At 37.5% G+C, this 24,589-nt stretch overlaps 2 protein-coding genes across 6 annotated transcripts in view; both read left to right on the top strand.

Moving 5' to 3' along the window:
* Positions 1–4,432, top strand: part of top1b (DNA topoisomerase Ib) — a 40,496-nt gene extending 36,064 nt beyond the window's left edge. For all 4 annotated transcript variants that reach the window (XM_077224950.1, XM_077224949.1, XM_077224948.1 and 1 more), the window contains exons 18-21: positions 19–146; positions 248–342; positions 1,475–1,624; positions 2,048–4,432. In XM_077224950.1, coding sequence (XP_077081065.1) covers positions 19–146; positions 248–342; positions 1,475–1,624; positions 2,048–2,150 — 476 coding nt within the window. In that variant the 3' untranslated portion in view covers positions 2,151–4,432. The remainder of the gene's footprint in view (positions 1–18; positions 147–247; positions 343–1,474; positions 1,625–2,047) is intronic.
* Positions 4,433–10,657: 6,225 nt separating this feature from the next.
* The window catches only part of plcg1 (phospholipase C, gamma 1), a 54,076-nt gene continuing 40,144 nt past the window's right edge, over positions 10,658–24,589 (top strand). The window contains exons 1-2 of one of the 2 annotated variants that reach the window (XM_077224924.1): positions 10,658–10,959; positions 11,573–11,874. In XM_077224924.1, coding sequence (XP_077081039.1) covers positions 11,658–11,874 — 217 coding nt within the window. In that variant the 5' untranslated portion in view covers positions 10,658–10,959; positions 11,573–11,657. The remainder of the gene's footprint in view (positions 10,960–11,572; positions 11,875–24,589) is intronic. The other variant, XM_077224925.1, reaches the window with a different exon arrangement.

The raw sequence follows: 24,589 nt of genomic DNA, 5'->3' as shown, positions 1-24,589 counted from the left end.
TCCTGCTGATTGTTACAGCTGACGAGAACATCCCTGAGAAGATCCTCTCATATAACAGAGCAAACCGAGCCGTGGCTCTCCTCTGTAACCACCAGAGGGCGCCACCCAAAACCTTTGAGAAGTCCATGCAGAATTTGCAGATCAAGGTGAGAGAGATTCAAAATCACGAGTAATGTGAATTTGGGTCTATTTTGTCTGTCATCAGTAAAGGGAAACCTTTTTTTGTAACCTTTATATTGTTCTGTAGATAGACGAGAAAAAGAAACAGCTCTCTGCTGCCAAAAAGGAGCATAAAGCAGCCAAAGCCAAAGCCAAGACGCTTCGCGATGAGAAAAGTAAAAAGTAAGCAAGCTTCGACTGGCATTCAGTTTTTAATTCTTTTGTTTTCATTTAATTGAATTGAACTGGAAACTGATCTAATATGTATTAACGGTGCAGGTAATAAAAAGTGTAGTGTTATATCCGAGCCATGATTGTAATGATTTGGTTGTGGTGGCGAGACAGCATTCAGGAGACACAGTGAAAATCCAAACGCAGTTTATTATCAGATGTAATCAAGGTCATAGTCCATACCAAGCAGAGGATCAAGCACATGTAAACAGTCCGAAATACAAATCCAATCCACAGAGGAAGACAGGAACAAGAAATCCAAAACACTGGAAAAGATAAATATTAAGAAACCAGGAACTGCTCAAAATACTGACAGAATGTTAACCAAAAAAGCAAACAAACAAGACTTCATCCTGAATGAAGGCAAAAGGTATTTAAATAGACCGGGTGATGATCAAATGAAACAAGACACAGCTGAAACAGATAAACTAATAATGAGGAGAGGGTTTAGGCAAGTCATGCCACTCAGCCGCCATCTTGGCAACGCCTTTGGGCCACTATTTCGGACTAACAAGACCAGGCTCCTATCTAAATGAATGGGCAGGCAGTCAGAACTGCACTTTCACTGGTCACTGGGACATAAAAACTGCATGTATAAGACTGCAGTAAAATATGATAAAAATCGTTGAAAAAGTTTGATGACTTTGCCCCAAAATAAAGTTTAAAAAGCCTTTTTCCCCACAGGTTATACTTTTACTACGCATGCGCAAGGGTTCTCGACACCAACTTCATTTACTTCTATCCAGAATGCCGGTGTTGTGCCGAGCACTTAAACATATTTGTGGTCGATATAAAATGCTTTAACTTGGTAGTCCGGTGCCTTCGCGTTAGGGTTAGGGTCACCCTCTTCCATGTGGATTCATCTGATCTTGCACACAACACAACTTGCGGTCGCCAAATCGCCAAAACAACCGCCATCTTTGGCGTTACAGGTTTTCCCTATATAGTTGTATTGCGGATTGAGGAAGAGTCTCTGTATAAATTGTCTCTGGTCTATGTAAACGGTGAGGGACATCAGTTGGCACATGATGGCACCTGCAGCTGACAGATGTAACAATGATAAACGTGTGTGTTTTTCTTGGAGGGCGGTGGACATGAAGAAGAGAGCAGTGGAGAGGATCTCTGAACAGCTCATGAAGCTAGAGGTTCAGGCCACCGACCGTGAGGAGAATAAGCAGATTGCGTTAGGCACGTCTAAACTCAACTACCTGGACCCGCGGATCTCCGTCGCCTGGTAAGAGGAAGAGATGCCGTCTCTGTGCGCACTCATAGTGATGTCGCCAAGTTGGACTTTATTCTAGTAGTCTGACTTTACTTTAGTGTTTGTCGTGTAGAAATACTGTAGGTTGCTTATGTCTCTTCTAAGTCCTTTCGAGGGGAAAAACATGCAGACAGGAACAATGTGCTCGGGCAGTTTTCCTCTTGTTCGTAATATCCGTGGATGGGAAACAGTGGCGGTTTGGGCCCAAGAAGGGTCATCAGCTCACCTCTTGGCCTATTTTTGGGGAAAACTTCCTACTGTGACACAATGTTCACCAGTTTTGTTTTTGGAAAAGCGTGGGAAAAAATCGTTTGACCTTTACCCATGCTAAATGTGCGTTTGTGAACGAGATTTTCTTCGGCCATGATCTCTTGTAACTCCTTTGTCCGTCCACAGGTGCAAAAAATGGGGAGTCTCCATTGAGAAAATCTACAACAAAACACAGCGAGAGAAGTTTGCCTGGGCTATCGACATGGCAGAGGAGGACTTTGAGTTTTAGAGTTTATTTTATATTGTTGCTGTGTTGATGAATTGTATATAAAATGTGTCTTTCACGATTGAATCATATTTTTGCTTGTGATTTGATCAGTTAAGGATAGATGAATTTAAATTAAAAACACAAGCCGATAGTTTCTCAAAATAAGGCCGCACATTAGTTCAGTGGTTATTTGTTTAACTTCTAGCTGAAAACAAAACGGGCCTGTTACTGAGCCTTGCTGAACACCGTGTCTTTTCACAAGAAAAGCTGCCAATGTTTCATACCATGCCTTCAGTTTTAGCATCCTTTGGTTTTAGCCTTCAGATATATTGATGAATTGTATATTTTAATGTAATTTTTGATAGGCCTTCAAGGTTGTATCAGCGATTGTGGGTGACGTCACTTCTGTTTGTGTTTGAAGCGAGATCCCAGACAAACCAAGTTAGCTCACCCCTCCCTCCTGTTTCGTGCATCATGAAAACGCCTACGTTAGCTAGAGCTACCCAAGTTTAGTCGAGCTTCACTCATTTGTTTTCAAGAATGATATTTTCACACACAGTTCGCATCCAAAAAAGTCAGCACTAGCAGCTACTCACCTGTCCAGAAGAAACAGTGCAACCTCGGCGTCCGATTTAAAAAATGTCAGTTCTTTGAGTTCTCTCCACCTTTCAAAAGCCTTCCCGATAACTATTCGTGTCTTGGAATAAACACGATGGTATTCCTCCTCCTCCTCTTGGGGATTGACTCAGGCATGTTCAATTTCTCTTGTTCGTTGATAGACGCTGGCTTCTTCTTCAGCTCCGACTTCGCGTGCAGCCGTGCACGAGCGCAAAACCCTCACAACACACACCCCCTGTCGGTGATTGGTTGGAAGTTGGAACACTATTTATTTTGGTTTTGAGTGGTTGGTGAACCCAATTGTTTTTGTGTGCAGATCTCAGAGTCAAGGCTGCCTACAGACACGCGGGTTTTTGACGGCCTGCTTATGGGGCGGGCAGCTAGCGGATCGTTAGGAAAGATTAGATGAATGTGATAATTTATGTTTGGGCCTTTTTTGGGCCTGAAATCGCTGATACAACCTTTGAGTGAAATAAGAAATGTGTAATGAAAAATCATGTAAATAGATGTTTTAGCTGGCATATATAAGAAAAACAATCAGAGGCACGAATGTCATGATGACGCAATGTAAACAAATATGAACGTCTTTCCTAGTTATTTTAATATTTCTATCAGGGATGTACATGGGATGTGCATTGTTTTTTATGTGTGTAAAGAGCTGTATTTTAACAAAAGAATGTGTCTCCTTTCATTGTAGTGATTATCCCTCTGTTGAGCACTGTCCGTCCTTTTTATTGTGCGTTCAATTTCTGTACTGTTTCTCGTGAAAGTACAATTATTTATGTTTAACAGCCCTATTTATAATAAGCTTATATAAAATGTATTAAAACAATTATTCCAATTAAATTATGAATCCATAAATGATTCAGTAAAAGTCCATGATATGCACTGTCAATGGAAAAAGGTATGTCTGTCCACTTTGATGTGTTTATAGAAATCTGTTAGATAAGTCTTGTAAAGTTCTGCTTACAGTTTTTAAGAAGGTCATACTGTAAATATGAGACGCAGTTGGTCTTTTTTTAACATTTTACCATAAGTTTTCAACCATGTTTTATTTGATACTGATGTTTAAAAAAAACTATTGTTTATACCAACTGTGAAAAGGCCAACTTGTATAGGACTGTTTTTCTTTCTTTTTTAATGACTATAAATTACACTGAAGTCATATGGTACATGATTAGAGGTCAGGCTTTCTTGTAAATGTTATATGCAAGATAAATCACACCATGAAACATCCTCATTTTCCTATAATTTATTAGGCAATATTACTATGTAAGCTTTAATGTTGGTTTTGCTTCTCCTTAGTGTAGTAAGACGTCAACAGTTCATGCAATCCTACATTAACCCTTAAGATAAACCATGTTTAGTTTAAGATTTCTTGTTAAGTCCGTTGATGCATATAGACATTGTTTACAGTATCGTCCCCATTTATGACACAGCGAAATGTAAAGCCAGAATGGAACTGAAATGATATTGGGTCTTGAATGCAACATATATGACACTCAAATAGGTGCCATGGGTTAGTTTTGTGTTTTTTTGCTGTTAATATTTGAGAAAAATGAAGCATAAAGGACAGATTTATATGTACAGGTACATGCAGAATAGCTTTAGCTAACGGGTTTTTCTTGATGAAACTTTTGTTTGTTTAGCCTTGTAAACCTAGAATAAAGGTTTTCAGGTCACATCCTCCGTGCCTTGTGCTCTGAACGTGTGAAGGCAGCGATCTGCATCTGTGGCTTTGGTTTATAACCTCTTCCTATGTGGGCATTGTGCAATTGCAAGCCTCTATACTGTGACATTATGCTGCACACCAGTTTTGATTCGCAAAACATGGTGTTCTGTGAGAAAAATACAAAAAATAAGGTTATGGTTGTAAGAGTTTCAGAACCAGGAATCTATTGACCAAGTGAAAACTAATAACCAATTTCACTTGTGTTTAAAATGGACATTTTCGCTTGCCAGACAATTCTGAAACTACTAGCCAAAACATAAATATCAGAAATAAACCAGATTATCAAAATTGCTGTTTAGATTTAAATATATTTAGTTTGGTGGGTTTCATGTCCCCATGAAACAACACTGCATATTTGAAATGAAATGTAAATAAAAAAAACTTGACACAAATTTTCCCAATAATATTTTCCGAACTTCACTTTGAAATAAAAAGTTAGATATATATTTCTAGATTAGCTGTTAAATTAGTGAATGTACTTATTTTCTTTGACAAAAAAAACTATTTATTTTGTGTAAAACCATTAAATTTGTTTGTCCCACGAACTCCAGTCCACCCTGTTACTTACATATGCCCTAAATCATGTGACTTGCTAGATGTGACATCATTTCCTTAGAGGGAAAGCAACTAGTCAATATTAGTGACTAGAATTAGTCATACATTTTCTCTCTTTTTCTAGAAGACTAACCAATAGCATACTTTATAACATGTCCACTCTCTTGTGTCAATTTACATTGGACATGAAAATCTTGTTATTTTATAACTTAACATTTCTGGTAAATGTTAATCTTTTGCTACTATGTTGTTCTTTCCTACCTGGGCTTCATTAGCTTAAAAGGTCCACCCTGTTATACTTTGCATTGTAAAAATGTAATGTTACAGGGTGGGTAAATGACTTATGTTATATGTTCCCATTGAAAATTTGATCAGAATTATTAGGTTATACTTGAGTGCTTTCTGAACGACATTTTCTCCTTCCGTTGAGTAAAAAAAAAGAAAAAAAATGTTCAGTCCAACATCCACCAAACCGTAGGAATGACCCATTTATTATTAAATTTGAAATATAATATCAATAAAACTTAATTCCAAATGAAGTTTTGTAACTTCCAAATACAACTCCCTCAGAATGAATGTTTAATGGTAAATACATTGAAGTTTAGTGGATAAGATGTCAATTCGTAAAGTCATCAGCTGTTTCCTCACAAAAGCAGGGCTGCCAACTCTCACGCATTGAGCGTGAGACACACGCAATTGACCCAATTCTCACGCTCTCACGCCACACCCCCGATTTCTCACGCTTAAGTGTCAACCCGGTAGGTAAAATGCCTGAAAGATGAGTTTATCTATATATCTACCTGTTGAGCCACTCGTGATCGACTAGTTATACCGCAAATTAGTTAAATATCCCGTAATCTAGAGTAAAGATATTGTGCTCCAAACCGCGCGCACGGCAGAGGTAAGCGAGCGAGAGACCTTGCGTGTGCAGACCCCCCCCCCCCCCCCCCCCCCCCCCCCCCTCGTTGGAGTAGTCTCACGCCAAGCTAAACTCAAAAGTTGGCAGCCCTGCAAAAGTCAGCATATTAAAGCCTCTTCTCCATTGGCATCCATCATATAAGCCAACCTGTTCTCACTTCTCATTTCAAACCCTGGTTTAATATATAAAAACAAGTAGAGATTGCTACGACTCTTGTATTTTGACTCATTAGTCTTGATCAGACAATCAAAATAAAATAAAAAAGAATACAAAAATGCTAAATAATATATTTTAATTAGTGTATATTTAATGAGCTTGTGTGACAACAATGTAGTATACTACTATTTAAAACATTTCTCCTATAATGCGTGGTTTCATTTCATATTTTTAGGTGTTCAAGCACGAAGTGCTGAAAACCTATTGTAATTGCTATTTGAAAAAAAAAAAAAAAACCTAAAACGCATCGTGCAGCCCAAACCGTAAGGCCTAGAGACTTGAAACCTGGCCAGGTGGTAGGGCCTCAGTTTCTAAATTGCTCATAATTCCTAGACCGTTTGACTTGGAATCAAGCTTTTTGCACCACTGTGTTCCTTGGCTCAAGGCGGACAAGATGTATATCTCGGATTCTCGATTTGAGCAACAAAAAATTTGTTATTGCCAATTTTTTCCAAAACCTACTTTTGCGAACTAGTCCCTGGTTTTTTGCCTGATCGGAACCAGACCAGTCTAGGACAATTCTCTGGACTCTCTAGATCAATAATTATCAAAAAAAAGTTGAACTTTGCCCTTTGGTTCACTGTAATAGGGTCGTTTAGAAAAGGGGGCGTGTCAAAATACACTCAAAAGCCTATAAATCATAAATAAAAACTCAGAACTTCACAAAAACTGATGAGCACGTGTCATGACATGGTGAAGAAGCATGCAGAGTTTCATGGAGATCGGACCATAGGTGGCGCTATAACGGGCAAAAAGGTCCCCTATTAGGTGTTCAAGCACGAAGTGCTGAAAACCTATTGTAATTGCTATTTGAAAAAAAAAAAAAAACCTAAAACGCATCGTGCAGCCCAAACCGTAAGGCCTAGAGACTTGAAACTCGGCCAGATGGTAGGGCCTCAGTTTGGGGAGAACCTATCAGAGTATGACCCTGATTGGCCCATAGGTGGCGCTACAGCAACCAAAAGTACTAAATTGCCCATAACTCCTCGACCGTTTGACCTAGAATCATTTGTTACCAAGAAAAATTTGTTATGGCCAATTTTGTCCAAAACCTACTTTTGCGAACTAGTCCCTGGTTTTTCGCCCGATCGGAACCAAACCAGTGCCAAAATGTTCTCTGGAGTCTGAATATCAATAATTATTAAAAAAAAGTTGAAATTTTGATTAACTGTCGCTAGAGGGCGCAAAATGAATGTTGTGGGCGGAGCCTATTTTACTAAAATGGCTATAACTCAAGAAGTAAATGAGATAGCTTCACCAAACTCGGTACACATGTGAATGAGTTGATTTTGAGGTCACAGTAAAAAAAACGCGTCAATCTAACACTAGGTGGCGCTATAACATTAAAAAAACATAAAAGGGGGTGTGGCCACCTGACCGTTAGTCCGATTGACCTGAAAATTGGTATGCAGTGTCTTGGTCCAAGGCCCCATGTATGTGTAAAAGGATATTGGCGTATCTCAAAAAACATGGCCGCCATCGGCCAATAAATTTGAGCACCTGTGAGACGAGGTTAACGGAAGCCAATCGGAACGAAACTCAATGGGCATGTTCGACTCATGGCCCAAAAGGTCTGTAAGAGTTTTAAAAGAAATCGGCCACTAGTTGGCGCTAATGAGTTTTACGGCTCTGTAATCACGTGGTGTTGCACACATCCCCACAAAATGCATATCATTTGATAGATCTCCTCATGATGAACAACTTTGCCTCTAGAACCATTGCTGTCAATCAAACCGTTCATTAAATATTCACGAATATGTTAAAAACCTACTTTTGCGAACTAGTCCCTGGATTTTCGCACGATCGGAACCAGACCAGTCTAGGACAATTGTCTGGACTCTCTAGATCAATAATTATTGAAAAAAAGTTGAAATTTTCTAATTGTGTGGCTGTAACAGGGTCATTTAGAAAAAGGGGCGTGGCAAAATTCACTCAAAAGCCTATAAATCATAAATAAAAACTCAGAACTTCACAAAAATTGGTGAGCATATATGACATAACATCATTAACAAGCATGCAAAATTTTATGGAGATCGGACAATAGGTGGCGCTATAACTGTTAAAAAGCTTTAAAACCATATATTTCCTATGGTAAATTGCCTGTATTGGCTGTAAATGGTCTTTTCCATCTATTATGTCAGTGGTTAAATTAATGCTAAATAAAACTTAATGTCTTTTGATGCTTTTGTGCTTAACGGCCTTAAAGGCCTTAACTGCTTGAACACCGCTAAATGCTGCTTGCAGCTTTAATTAACAGTGTTTTTGTACAGTAGCCTTGTATTCCTCTTTGTACAAAGCCATACCACATAGTTTCATGTCAGAAAAAAGAAGGCAGTACACAGTACACACTGAACAGGGCAACTAGTAGTCCATTCTGAACATATACTGCATACTGTTTCACATGCTTTATACACTAAATTAGTTGGCATTACACATACTGTGCAGTATATAGTAATCAGTATGCTAATATTGTATTCAAAACACTTGGTCACTTGTCCATGCAATTCATACAGACAATTCAAATTCTGAGCATAGTACACACACTACAGTACTATAGTACAGTAGTATGCTATTCCAAACAGCCGTAATGCATACTATTTCACACATTTAAAAAAAATATTATGCAGTACATACTGAACAGTAAGCAACTAGAATTCCATACTGTCATATTTTTTACACAATTAGTAGGCATATAGTGCATACTGTGCAGTATATAGTAATAGTATGCTTGTATTGCATGCCGAAAACATCCGAAATTGCATACTTCCCTTGGTGAAAAACAGTATGTGACAAAAGAAGTATGTCTGAATTCACAGTACTTATAAAAGAGTAGGTAAAAAGTACTTGGATGACCTTCTTCTTCTGGTGAGATGCTGAAGTGTGCATACGATCGACACTTTACTGTCCCATCAGGCCACGGGAGAGGATTTTGTGAACGGTAGTGAAGTAACCCTGGTAGGTCACATGATAATGACAACATGGCGGATGTAGTACGTCCAGATTATAGTCATACTACACACATTCATACTATATAGAACATACCCTTTTAGCGGTTGTGAAGTAATTACTTACTCAAAATAAATACCTACTCAAGAGAGTATGCGATTTCGGACGCAGTCTTGGTCACCCGAGTAACCAGTTCATACAGAAAATTAAAATCTTGTGCACATATACATACATTACAGAAAGCGTAAATGTGGTGTTTCCATAGTATGCTATTACAAACAGCCATAATATTGCATAATATTTCACACACTTATATTGTACAATATTATGCCGTACATAGTAAAGAGTAAGCAACTAGAATTTGATTCAGGACATAGTCATTCTGAATGCTCTGTCACACATTTTACACAGTGTACCTATATACTGTGCAGTTTATGCTAGTGTTGTATTTCTGAACATTGTCTAAGTCAACAGGGTATCTGGTTCATAGTGAAAATACTTTGCTTAGGTTAGTATACACACAGCGTAAGTGCGGTATTGTAGTACAGTTTACTAGTATGCTATTATAAACATTCACAATGCATACTATCTGTTTTACACACTTTAAGATTTAAGCAGAATTTGATTCAGGACATAGCTGCTGTCACAGACATATTTTACACTTAATGGTAGTAGTGTATATTGTTAAAAGCGTTATATAAATGAAGGTGACTTGACTTGTACTCTGTGCAGTTTATGCTGGTATTTCCAAACATTGTTTACAGTGGCGGATTTAGCAAATTGGGGGCCCAAGGTGAAGGTATGTATGGGCCCCCCCATCCGATCTTTAAAAGAGAACGAAAAAAAATAATTTACCGACTGAATGGTGGATAGGCAGGTAAAGCTAATCTATGGGGAAGTAAAGGTTGGAGAGGAGAAAAAAACATTCCCCCTTTAAACCCTGCATACACTTCTTTAGGCCTACTCCATAATGAAGATGGAAAGCAGAGAACATACAAAGTGTAGCAAACTGATAGTCACGATGGAACCCAACAGAGAATAAGGTTACAGATCACACCTGTCTTTGCCAAAATACCAGGAAAACCAGCACTGTTTATTATTTTTTTAAGATCAAATCAATAACAATATAACCAGCAAGAAAAGTAGTTCGGGTAAACCCCGACAAACAGTCTTAGCAAAACAACACAAACAGCCATATACTTAGCAAATATTGCCAAGATGAATAATTGACTTTGTGTGTGTGTGTGTGTGTGTGTGTGTGTGTGTGTGTGTGTGTGTGTGTGTGTGTGTGTGTGAGGTTGCAATCGGCATTGCACTTGAGATTGACATTTCAAACATTCTACAAACAAACCCATGTTCATTATTGTGTGTGTCTTGTCTAGGTCAATATCTGGTTCATACTGAAAATACTGTGCTCAGTAGCTATACACACAGAAAGCGTAAGTGCGGTATTGTAGTATGCTATTCTAAACAGCCACACAATGCATGCTGTCAGTTTTACGCACTCTGAGACAAGTATGCAGTGCGCAGTGCGCTGTCGGTGGTGAAAGTGCGCGCTGTATCTTTAAGAGGCCGTGCTCTCTCGGTGTGCCGCCGCTGCTGTAGGGATCGGCTGATGGGGGAAGGGTTCTCAGTCTCTCACACACACAGATCTCTCATGGCGGAGAGCAGATCATCTCACACACACACTCGCGAGGCTCGATCACACACACCGCGAGTATCCGCCAAACCCGCGTCTGATCGCGAGCCCGGACGACATGCGCGCCGCTGAGATTGCACACACACTCGCTGTTGTGATTCTGCTTTTCTTGAGCGCCAGAGAGAGCCAGCTGCATTCACACACGGTGAGACAAAACAAACCTGTTATTATTATTACCACAATCATCATCGGAATATAGATCCTCCGATATTTCTATCGCATGTAACGTTATAGTCTGATTTCTATATAGCATTACAATTTAAGAATGTACATTTTGATGGTATTAATAATAGAGTAACATATCAGTGTTTTTGTTTGTTTGCTTTGGATCAGTATTCAATAGATTTTATTTAGGCTAACTAAATAGTATTAGATTAGATCAACTCAAATCTATTTAAACATACTAGTCTTGCGTTTTACATATGAGGGATAATGATTTGCTGTTAGTATAATAATAATAATAATAATAATAAATGAATAATAATACTAACAGCACATGCAGTTTTATGCACTAATTTATCAATTTAGCTGTTCACCATTTATATGGTCTATAATGGTTGTCTATATAACCTCCAAAAAGGCCAATAAGTCCAATTTAAATCTACACATGAAAATGCATCATACAGCAGGCCTCTGTTTGTCTGTGTGTGTGTGTGTGTGTGTGTGTGTGTGTTTTCATAACCAATGTATATAGTGCGTGCATTTCTGCCGTGGCGTAATGCTGTTTCGTGATGCGCGTTTGTCTCCCTCCTCTTCAGGGTGTCCTCCTTAGGCCCGGGAGGCTGTGAATTATTATTCTGAAAGGAAATTATTGTGAAAGGAACTGAAGAACAAACAGGGGAAATGGCTGCGACCGCGGGCTTCTCCTCCAATGGACCTGTACCCTGGACAATGAGCGACACCGAGGTGAACAATCTCTACCGGGATCTCGAGCTGGGCACCGTACTCACGCTCTTCTACTCCAAAAAGTCTCAAAGACCCGAGAGGAGGACGTTTCAAGTCAAGCTTGAGACCAGACAGATTATCTGGACCAGAGGATCGGATAAGATCGAGGGCGAAAGTAAGTTAAGCCTTGTTTCTGGGTGTTTAACTCCAGATTGGTTGGATTAGTAAATCAGTGCTCGGCATTATGGCTTCAGAAAGGCTACTTGGTGTGGTATTTGCATGTTTCATAACCACATTTTTGGTCCCCACAGCCCTTTGCTATTTATACTGAACACTATTTCCCTTTAAAGTGGTTGATGCCATATTTATAAAAGCGTATTCAACCAAACATAATGACTCCCTGAATTACACAAACCTGCACTGCCAATGTGTCCTCATGTCAAGACATTTTGCTTATTCATCAGTCTATTTTTAGTTTTCTTGTTGGAAAATGACCGGGGTTTTGACTGCTACACATTATGTATGTCTGGGTTTCTGTGTAGGTGTTCATTTTGAGCTTTGCGTCGAGTGTAATATGCGTGGTCAGTCGGCTCTGCTGCTTTGTTCCTGATGGTTTTGGCTTGCTGGACTGGACTGGGTCAGTATGAATGCTCTTGTTTTGGGCCGGCTCGGTTCTGGCCCGTGTGTGAGCACATCTAACACTGGTCTGATGTAGGGCAGGCTCGTCTGTGCTCATCTGTGCTGCTGTTTTCCTGCGGCGGGATGTCTTACACACAGCTGCGCTCTGCTCCGGATGCACCACACACACTAAACGCAAGAGAAAAAACGCCCAATGAGCCTCACCGTGGTGTAATCGCGTGTCTGAACTTACATGTGACTTTCTTAAATCAGATGTGCGTATGTAAGGATATAATAATAAACCCATTACTTGTTTGGTATGCAGGGTTTGTTGAAGTAATCGATGTTTTTGGCTGGGAGTGGATGGATTTTATTTGACTTTAACTGTGTGTTATGAAGTATACGTTCACTTATTTTTTCTCTGTTGGTGAGGACTTTCATCGTCACAGGAAATTTGTTGCTTTAGGTGTGCAGAAACGTAATGAGATCAGGCTGAAGACAGAGCAGGGTTGCTACGGTCATGGAAAACCTGGAAATGTTTAAAAAAAAAAGTGTGACTTCCAGCTCGGAAAAAGTCATGAATATTCAGAACATCCTAAAACAATTTTTTTGTTGTTGTTGAAAGAATGGAAATTCATGGCTTTAGAGAATATAAGTTTTGTTAGTTATTAGGGATGCACCGATATGAATATTCGCCGATATCGAAAGCTGATAACTATTATATTGGGCAATAAATCTAAATCCAATTTTTTTAAATATATTTTCTGATAGCCTGATTACAACTACAAAAGTCTCACCACTTAAAGCCATGTCCCAAACACCATTATAATGTTCTTATTATAATTTTATGGTTTTAGAGAATATTAGTTTTATTGATTATGCTTAGGTCTAAAATATTAAATTGTTTTGAAATTACTTGCATTGAGTGCAGTCCCCACAAACGTAAAAAAAAAAAAAACGCATCCATTAACTATAAATTCATTGGTCAAATCATATAGTGATGCACTGAGATAAGGTATTGCTAATTAAATTTGGGTAATTGGGTAACTGCACTTGTTATGCTGTCCAGGGTGTCGTGTTCTCAGGTTATGAATTAAACCAGTCTTAATAAAGTTAGGGTTAGGTTATTTGACATATTGCTGCTGACATATAGCATAATGTTTGGTCATGGTAAAGTTGTTAATACGTTTACCTGTTGTAACTCAACATTGAAGCAGAGCTAATTTAATCTCACCGTTTTGGTTTTCGTCCAAAACCTGAAATTCACGTTTCTGTTTTGGACAAATATTGTCGATGTATTACTTGATAAAAGGGATGAGAGGTATGCATGGTATTGGGGAATATATGATTAGTTAATCACTACTGGTGAAGTTTTGGAAACCGTTGTGGCCATGTAGTGTTCGTTTGTCACGAATAAAGTGTGTTTTTCAAAGGTGACTCGGCTTATTTTTGGAATCGTTATCCTAATAGTAATCTTCGACCTATTCACAGACGTCATGTACCGTAATGTTTTGCCCACGGCAACAAGTTTTCAAAGGCACTTCTGTTCGACATCTATTCATGACACAACGTGAGGAACACGAGTGACAGGTCTTTAGAAAGAAGAGAAGTTCTGGAATGCTGTTTAACTGTATGGATCAGTTGAAAGCATTTAAAGCATGTTCGATTCTTGTAAATGAACATTTAAGTCGTAGGTGTTGTGTACACAGACTGTGAAGAGGTGATGAACGTGTTCAGATGTCAAGCATGACGTGCTTGGTTTGGTCTTCATGCTAAAGTGATTGTACTCCTATATTCTCCTTTATTTTGTCTGATTATCAGTGCGTTGTTCTTTATCAGCCGGCCAGATAAGCTCAGTTACCAATGTTTCGGTTGGTTGATAAGCCAACTTTCCCACAACTCACGACCTAATTCCCCCTCAGACCAAGTGTTCATGCTGGATTATCACAGAATCAGCCGTTAATAAAGCGCTCTGTGCGTTCCGTCCTGTTACCAAAGTCAAAGGAGCTTGTTGGGACAAATTGTGCTAATGAATCACGTTTCGAGAAGTGCCTGTGAGTTTTTAAATGTGATGTTTTGATGGATTGCTGTTGGATGTCTCGTGGCAGAAGTCTCTTAAGGTGTGTGTGTGTGTGTGTGTGTTTGCGAGGCAGGAAGACTCTTGGTTGTGCCGTGCAGTCTTGTGTTTCCTGCTGCCCTGTTTGGAATTGTCAAGCGGTTCTCTTGCACCCAGCCTAAGCTCCTATCTCAGGCCAACTGCCTTTGTCCTGTGTGTGTGTGTGTGTGTGTGTGTGTGTGTGTGTGTTTGCCTTAGAGAGCGGCTTCCTCCGCAGAACTGTTGTGTTTGTACTCTCCAACTTTAACATATAAAAAGAAACAGATGGAGCAAATATGGACACTAGTATCTGGCCCCGCTCAGGTCATATTTTTTGGGTGAAATGCCAGTACTTTGTTCTTGTAAATTCTGGTGAGTTCAGTTTTATCGGAAAAAATCTTTAAAGAGAAATTGACTCGACTAATGAATTTCTGATTTGGGTCAGAAAGTAGAGGTTTTAGTGGTGTTAGACTTGACCCAAAGCAGTGTGCTTGAGTTTAAGTTGTCCTGATTCAGGGAGACGGGGACAGCTGCGGGTCGGGACGGCTGTGCCGAAAACTACACAATGCTACAACAGAAACGAACCCGTAACCCCACACCCTAACAAGCAGACCTTTCACCCACAATTCACCACACCCTTTACTCAGACCTGAAGATACTCGCACTTAGATTTAGGAGTGACTGGTACGACTATTAAATAATCATGTGGTAATGCACATTTTTAGGTAGTTTGTTAGTTTACAAAATAAAAGGTACTTCATCTCATTTGATTATTTGATGGATGCAAACTAGAGATGCCCGATTAATTGTTAAAAGTTCGCGATCTCGATTCAAACACCCACGCAATCTCTTTCCTAAATGGCAACGATTTGGCTGTGACCATTAACCCTCCGATCACAGCGAACATTCAGATCTGATCCAGGGAGAGCAGTCGTCATGTATAGTTATGAAACCGCTTCACAAACAGGCTGTTCAACCACACTTTCATTATTTCTGTGTTAAAGTAATTATATTATCACAGAAGGACTGCGATTTTAAAGTTTACATTCGGGAATTAAACATTGGCTACAGTAGCGATCAAAATAGAGGGAAATCACCTTGTGAAATTAACTTGAGGTTTCAGATAAAGATTGTCGATTACATCGTTACACCAGTAGGTGGCGACAACAGACTGTTAAGAAATTGTCATTGAATCATTCGTTCAAGAGATTCTTCAAAATGCTGATTCATCCAGTAATGAATCAAGTGAAGCCGAGGTTATGAGTGAGTCATTGAACCATTCATTCAAACTGATAAAAACAACAACAACATTAATTCAAATTAATGAAATACATTTTTTTTAAATGACTGTTTTGTTTAGTTGTAGGTTCAGAATATTGGGAGAAACATGATTTCTATTTTAAACAAATCATGACTCTCAATTGCTCAAGGAATTGTGTACTAGTGGTTGAAGTCTGATATTATAGTATTGTATTTGATTTATTCTGCATCTCTGATCCTTGATTTAACTTAAGTTTGACTAGTTTCTTTATTGGCCTCATTAAGGACATTTTTAATTGACCTAATAACGGAGATTTCTTAAATGCTTTTCAAGGGTGGTTACTCTATGACCGTCAAACAAAATGACTCTGCACCCGAAAGCACAAGCTTAGTATCAGGTTATGTTGCAATTAAAAGAAGAGAATATAGTGAAATTTGCATAGGAAAATCTACTCAATTGTCAAGAAGCAAGATACTTTCTGCAGATCCAAACTGAGAAAATGTTTGTTTTTTTCTTAAAATAAAGGTAACTTTGCCTGCATGCATGTAGCTTTGAACAATGGTCAGTCAGTGTCCTAAAGAACAAGTGCTAGTTCAGCTAAGAGTATATTTCAGCACATATTCACCTTTCTAAAACATCCACCACACTGTGTTCTACTGTTTCTTTGTGCAACCGTAGATATATTTTGCTTTTGGCCAGTTATTTAAAACGTATTTAGTTTATTAGTACATGTGGTCTACTTCAGAGTCTGATCCAACGCTTGCATGTTTTGAGATCACTGGCTGGTTTCGGACATGGAACGAACAAATCTGGATTCCTATTATCCAAATATGTACCAAAAACCTTCTTCCCATAATGTTGGGGAATTTGCCAAAAAAAGGAGGCATGTCGTAGATGCCAGTATGTTGGATTGGCTTTTCAGGCTGGTGTTTTTTTTTGTAAGTTCACTAATGAGGTTTAGAAAAGATGTTGTGAAATGAACTGATTAGGATTCCTACTTGTGATATTCTCCTGAAGTCATTTACGAATCCTTGACTTGGTTCTCAGCTTCATCTGCTATGCATCCGCATTTAACGTGACTCCAATATGAATTTAAGATCAAATTGAAATTTGTTTTATTTAAGACCATGTGTATTCGGATACAAAAATGTAAATGTCCTCTTGAATTTAAGATGTGTTGCAAGTAGGGCTGCTCCCGACTCAAGCTTTTTCAGTCGACTAGTAGTCCATCATTTAAGACATTAGTCGACTAATCGCATGTTTATATTAATTTAATTACTTGAATATATACTCGGGGGAGGGGGGATACTAAATTATAATGAGCATTTAATATATATAGTCATAAAATGTCTCCGAACAGATTCACACCCACTTTTAGGGGAAATAAACTAGACTTCCCATAGACTTCAATACAAAATAGAGTCACAAAACAACGTCCGTACACAGCCGGCCTACAGGTGTTGTTTCACCAATTTGACGCTGGGAGAAAGAAGGGACACGTTTTTAAATTGACCAAATTAAGTTTGTTGATGCATCTTTCACGCTCTATGGCGGGCAGGGTGGACATATAATTACTTGACATGTTTAATCTTAGTGATTTCTTAAGTTATTCACGCCTGTCGGCTGTGTACGGACGTTGTTTTGTGACGCTATTTTGTATTGAAGTCTATGGGAAGTCTAGTTTATTTACCCCTAAAAAGGGGCGGTGACGAAATCGACAGTTAAGTTCCCGGATGTGCCGGTAGTGCGTATGGGTCTAATGTAGCCTATATTTTCAGTGCTTGCTAGATTCATACATTTTAGTCAGTAACTGATTCCAAATTACATGACAGAAATTGTAGTTAGTTACGTTATCCATTACATATTTACGGTAATATAATCAGACTACTTTTTGATTGCTTTTACATTACTTTTGAGCTAATTTGTTTATTTCATTGATTTAAATAGGATTATCTTGTACCATAGTGATGTAAAAATACAAAGAGAAAGAAAATATATTCTATTATTTATCAACAACAAAATAAAATGTATTAAATATTAATAATAGTCTGTGAAGGAACTGCATGGGGTTTTGTGAGTTTAATGAAAAGCTATTATGTATTTAAATCATACAAATGTAAAATTAAAATAAATAATTGAAAAATAAAAACAATCAAAATAAAACACTTACTAAAAAAGAGGAAATATTTTGTTTACCTGCATGTCATGTGACCATGAGAGAACCGTGAACTTAAAGGTGCTTTATGTAATTTTGTTGGACTGTATTAAAGCATAAACATGCCATATGTTTGCAGGAAACATGCCAAACTCACATCATGCTTGTTTCTCCTAAAAACAATGCTACCGCCTGTTATTGTACTCTGAAATGAATGTTTTTGTTTTGGTCTGTGTGATCCCGCCCAGCCAGTTTACACAATATTTTTTCGACAATCAATGAATTATGAATAATTTACTGCCAATGTGAGAATAACTTACCTCCTTATTGGGTCTTGGGCTATCTTACTCAAGTGGAAAGATCCCGCTCCTCCTCCCCACTCACTTTGGATTAGGGACATTAATTATGTCCTGTATGAATTTAGTGAAAATACGTTACACCACCCAAGGATCTGAGAATACATTTGACAAAATATGGCGCCCCTTCTTGACATTTTTTGAGAAACCAAGTACAATATCAGAGTAGCGACCACCCCCCTCCCCTCTTTCATTTTTTTCTTTCCATTTTATCTATTTATGTTTTTGGTCTCTTTATTGATTTTTTTTTTCAAGATGTGCATTTAGTTTCTTCCATTCTTAACTATTTCACCTGTATGTATTATTTAAAATGTGATTTAAATCATCTCTTGTAGGAATTCTTAATACAGGTCTGTTTGTAATGGGCTGGGGTATGTTCTGGTAATAAAAAAAAGGGAAAAATATGTATATTCCACTGAACAGTAATTGTTTTTTGCAAAGTTGTCATTCAATAAAAAAACTAGTTTGATTAGGAGTGTTTTAAAATGTATTATAATCTAATTAGAAGACTACAGCGGATAGTCCGGAGATATTTTCTTCCCAGTTTCCAAGAACTGAACTGGCAAAATCACTGTGGCCCGCTCACATCCAGGCCACATCTTGAACTGAGCGTCTTGTCGACGCTACCGAGCACCAGAACAGCCAGACACGTTTCAAGACACATTTCTAACCCCAGTCTACCTCATCAACCGTTTAATGCCCCTCTGGGCAATAAAAAACACTATTATACTCCTATTTATTTAGCAAACCATACCTCTTATTCACATTCCTTTGCATTGTATTTAACGTATCTGTACATGTATATATAGGCTATTTTGTATATTGTGTATTTTTATTTATTTTTATATATATATATATATATATATTTATTTATTTATTAAATAATTTTACTTTTATTATCGGTCTTATTGCTTTCATTCTGTCTGTACACTGGAAGCTTCTGTCACCAAGACAAAATCCTTGTATGTGTAATCATACATACTGATTCTGAATTACAAGTATTAAAGCTTCAGTAATCCATATTACTCAGTTTCTACCCAACTAATCTATTCCTCACTCAAGCGCACGCATAAAGCTCACCGCAACAGTAGCCTAATGATAATGATTGTGTCGGAAAAAATAGAAAGGGGACATTTTAGGAGACGTTTATTAATTAAACTAGTGTTTTCTGTGTCAGTGTCGCTGCAGAGATGTAGTGGACGCTGCTTTAGAGAGAAATGCACCTTTCATACGGATTACATAATCATAATATTTGAATTGGTTGGTTTAAAAGTAGACATTTCAAGCTTTCTATAGATATATTTGTCTGTGAGGCATGTAGCCTACAGTATATGCACTGAGTTTCGGTTCATTTATGTGATGCACTTCAGTTCACAGAGACCGAGACGGCAGAAAGCACGTCCTGTTTGTTTTCTTTATTTTACTGAAGCACAACGTTCTGTTGTTATTGTGAGTGTACACGAATAAAAGTAGTTTTGACAGTTTGGAATGATGTATTACTCTTATCTGTATAAAAAATGACAGTATTTTAAGTAAAAAAAATGCAAGTGATGGCTCCAGCGATGTGATTCAGTAAAGCACACTATTCTTCAGCTTCAACACTCCACACAAACACTTAGAAATGAGCCTAATAATAGTATCACACATTTATCTCGGTTAACGTTAGAGTGAGCGGCCATTAAAGTTGTTACTTATGTTTCAAATGATAAGGCATATTCGAGGTCGATGGATGATTTAGATTTCCTGGCCAACACACACTGTAATTACCACAAGGACCCGCCGCCGTTAACGATCTGTGCCTCACGACTGAGTGACTTCACTTCCTTTGGAGTTATTTTTTTCTCTGCAACTAATCTAATTTAATCTAAAAATCTAATTTTGATGAAAATAAGATGAGGTAGAAAAACATTACTTCATAATTCACAAAATCAGGCTTTGTTAAAATCTTTAAGAATGTTGTTATTATTATTATTAGTATGATTTTTGAAGCATAATTGAAGCAATAAATATTCGAATGCTATGCATGCTGTTTGGGTTTTATCCATTTGTTATGTGCTCTTGTGGTGTGCTTTTGAAAACCTACTTATTTCCCTTTAATTGAAATGATGTCTTTCAATAATTCCAGTTTATTTTTAAATATTTAAATTATAAATACATTTTAGTTTTTCAGCCGTAGCGACAACCCGAATCAAAACAATATCATAATAAAAATCACTATTAGATTGTATTGGCACAACTGTACACTCTTAAAAATAATGTAAATGGCGGTTTTCAGAGCAATGCCATAGAAGAACTATTTTTGGGTCTTCAAATAACCTTTCAATGATCCGTTCTTAAAATAACCTTTTTTTTCTCAGTATGAAAAACATTCTGAAAATCCTAAGAATAATTTTTCGCCAAAGAACCTTTCGTCCAATGGAAAGTTTCCATGGATGTTAAAGGTTCTTCATAGAACCACCATGTATGAGTGAAACTCTTATTAAAAATGATTAAAACCTACAAAATTGTTTCTGTAGTCACAGTACCACAATAAATATCATAATAGGTCAAGTAATTTTTATTTATACTGCTCTTTACACAATAAAGATTGTTGCAAAGCAGCTTCACGTTGATAAACATGAAAATAATAATTAGTTATGCCAACTTCCTGCTGTATGCAGTTCTACACAACACAGTAGTGTCGTTGTTCAGTGTTAATTCAGTTCAATAACAGTGTAAAGTTCATCAATTATGAGAAGTTCAATTCATCAATAAGCAGCTCTACAGACGACAACATGATAGTATATTAATATGGAGTCTCAGATACAAATCTTTAAATTTTCGGTCTGTATGTTTGAATAAATGAATAAAACCGAACAGTGGCATTGCAGTAACCATATGATTGTAGGTTATAAGAATTTAAAATATTCCAGAATCTGGTCTAATCTTGAACTACACACACACACACACACACACTCCAGATCTCTCCTGTTATATCCCGCAGACGAGTTCAACGCAGTGTGAACCGCTCTGTGTGTTTTACTGTATAATGCGATCAGTCTCGCAAGTGTAGATGAGAAGTTGCTTTGTGTTCCTGATCCAAAAAGTTTAAACTTAGAAAAAGACGTTTTTAGAGATCCAGAATTATACCAATATATAAATATATTTATGCTGTGGTCTGCCAGTGTTTTTTCTGTGTATATGACGTGAGATTACGAGGAAATTGATGTTGATAAAAAGATATTCATTCAGTTTCTTATTTAAGGACACCTGCGTTTCTCTTATATCTCTGTCAGAGCAGCACAGGATGAGTGCGGTTAGAGTGAGGAGAAACAGGAGAGTGTGTTCAGCGCACGCGCACACACACACACACACACACACCTCACAGACTCTCTTTCTGATGAGACTTACAGGCAGAGTGCAAAATTAACCTCCCTCCTTCCAGTAGGTAAATAAAGAATTTACCTGCCATACATATTTATTACCGATATTCAGATTATCTCAGAATCAGATTATCCCTAATTTGGCTTAAAGTGTCCCTATTATGCTTTTTTTTGAATATTCCCTTTCATGCAGTGTGTTCATAGCTGTATGTAATGTAAAAGGTCTGCAAGGTTTTATAGATCAAACTGCACGACAAATAAATAATGGAGAGGACGACCACAACACAATCACAGGATGACGCTGCAATGTGTATATTATGAGAAGGTGAAAGTGTTTTTTTACCTTGGATGCATGTAAACCCTCTATTGTAGGAGACTCCAAAACAAAATTAGGAACCTTTAAAATAGCATAATTGGGGCACTTTAAGCAATGTTGTAATTTGGTTTAAACATGTTGTAGTTTCTAATGAATATCTGGTCCAGCGAGTGAAGTAACTTTGTTTTATTTACTCACCAAAGGCAACTTTTCTTCTCATTTTGCAGTTAATTTTTTTCTGCTTTGAAAATATTTTAGTGGCCACCGAAATTAGTATTAATTTAATAAAGATTTGTTTGATAATTTAACATGATATCTGCTGCTTTCAAACGCTCCTGTGACTGTTTGTGTAAACACTGTGAAGAGCATCAAAGGTTTCTAATTATGTGTTTTCGCGGCGTTCAGCAATGTAGCCAATCATAGACGTATCTGTTGAGCTCATGAACACAATGGCCAATCGGAGGTGCTTCAGTCAGAATCCAACCCGTGCAGAACGCCACGCTCGCGAATCCTTTCATTATAACCAACAAAGGATGTCAATGAGAGATTCATCACAGCTTCATTGATTATAACGGCAGTTTTCGCAAGAGTGCAGCTTTGTGTATCTCGTGTTGAACTGAACAAATTGACCGCTTCTGTGATTATAATGGTAGCGATCTTTGCTCGCTTTCTGTATATGATATATTTTTCAAGTTTCTGGATTGACAACCACGATTGAATCCGATTGACGGTGATAACCGATGCACTGGACGGAACGGGACATCTGATACTGTATGTCAAATGATCTGTGCATTAAGTCTTGGAGTCTAAATGAAAAATTAGACCTGCCAATCTTTTTGTAATGCGTAATGTTTCTTTGTTTTTTTCACTTTTTAAATCAGTCACTCAGTGACTTTTTACGTATAAATGTAGATTTTTTTTAATATAAAATGGTTCTAAGCACTTTTTTATGATCTTTCCTGAATTAAATCTGAGTAAATAGGATTACAATCTGTTTTTTCACATTTACTCTGGATATTTTGTCAGTATTGGGCTCGCTGTACACGGGTGCGCTACTTTGTTTTGTGTGTGTGTGTGTGTGTGTGTGTGGATGACCGTGTTCATCCGCCACCACCGAGGACCATTCTGAAAACCCCTGAAAGTATAACTTTGTATTTGTTGTTTATCATTGTTTATGTTAGGTGTAGGCAGACATGTCATAAACATTAATAGATTTCCTTGAGAAATATTGAGATGAAATATTGAGATGAAATATTTTCGATGGTATCTCATGCCATCATCTTGACACATTAGGCTGTGGTGCTCATGTGGAAGATGCAGGTTCACTTCTCTGGTCACACATGTGATCCTCACACTGCTAGTATTGCGCTGTGCGTGTTTATGTACAGTGTCTTGCAAAGTGAACACACCCATGCTAAAGTTGACTAAAAAGAGGAATAAAAAATCATGGATGAATAATGTATCGTAAATGAGTAAATGTTCTTCCTTAAAATACAGAGGGCATAAGTCAGTACACCCCTATGTTAAATTCCAATAGAGTCAGCAGATTTGTATTTTTAAAGGCCAGTTATTTCATGGATCCAGGATAATATGCATCCTGATAAAGTTCCCTTGGCCTCTGGAGTTAAAATATCCCACATCATCACACACATCCTTCACCATACCTAGAGATTGGCATGAGGAACTTTCCATAAGATCATCTCTCAGTGTAAATCAAACCAGCTATTAGCCGAACTGAAATAACACCATGCCAGTGAATATAACATAGGGGTGTCCTGACTTATGCACCCTGTATTTTAAGGAAGAACTTTTATCTATTTACAATACGTTATTCATTCACAAAGAATATTGGTGTCCTTAAAGGTTGTTTTTTTTCCTCTTTTTTTAATTAAAGGCATTAAGATCAATTTCCAAAAAGATAATTTTTTTAACTTTAGCATGTGTGTGTTCACTTATACTATAATCCACTGTAGGTAATGCGGTTCCTTTTGTTGTTGTTGCAGTGAGAGGCCTGAAATAGCTTTTCTTTTTTTGCATTAGATGCATTAGGGAAAGTATAATCTTCTCCAATAAAGAAATACTGAATCTAACTGTTGTTAAATTGTTGATCGAATTACTGTACTTTTAAAGTTTGGGGACAGTGTTTTTTTTAGTGTGAAAGAATTGAATGGTTTTATTCAGCAAGGCGTTACGCATTAAATTGATCCAAAGCAGACATTTATAGTGCTACAAAAGATTCGCATTTTAAATAAATGCTTTTAAAAAAAAATCTTTTCATCAAAGAATCCTGAAAAAAAGTATGATGGTCTCTACACAAATATTGAGCAGCATGATTTATGAAAATAATCATAAATGTTTCTTGATCATCAAATCCTCATATTATAGTGATTTCTGAAGGATCATGTGACACTGAAGACTGGAGTAATGATGCTGAAAATTCAACTTTGACCACATTTTAACTTGTGTTCAGATAGAAAACAGTTATTTTAAATATTTCACTACCATACTGTAATTTTTACCTTAGTTTTGATCAAATAAATGCAGCTTTGGTGAGCAGTAGAGACTTCTTTCAGAAGCAAACAAAAAAATATCTTACGGACCCCATCATTTTAAACGGAAGTTATGTACTAAACCTCAACCCAAAGATTCACACCCCTAGTTAAAGATAAATTGATTAACATCTAAATGGTTTAGTTTCTTTCCAGGTGAAGGACATTGCCGAAAACA

This window comes from Siphateles boraxobius, unplaced genomic scaffold (assembly GCF_051911475.1).
Source record: "Siphateles boraxobius isolate OS27281-9 unplaced genomic scaffold, OSU_SipBor_1 94, whole genome shotgun sequence".
Taxonomy (NCBI): Eukaryota; Metazoa; Chordata; class Actinopteri; order Cypriniformes; family Leuciscidae; genus Siphateles; species Siphateles boraxobius.
The sequence above is the reverse complement of the archived record's forward strand: the minus strand, read 5'-3'. Positions and strand labels throughout refer to the sequence as shown.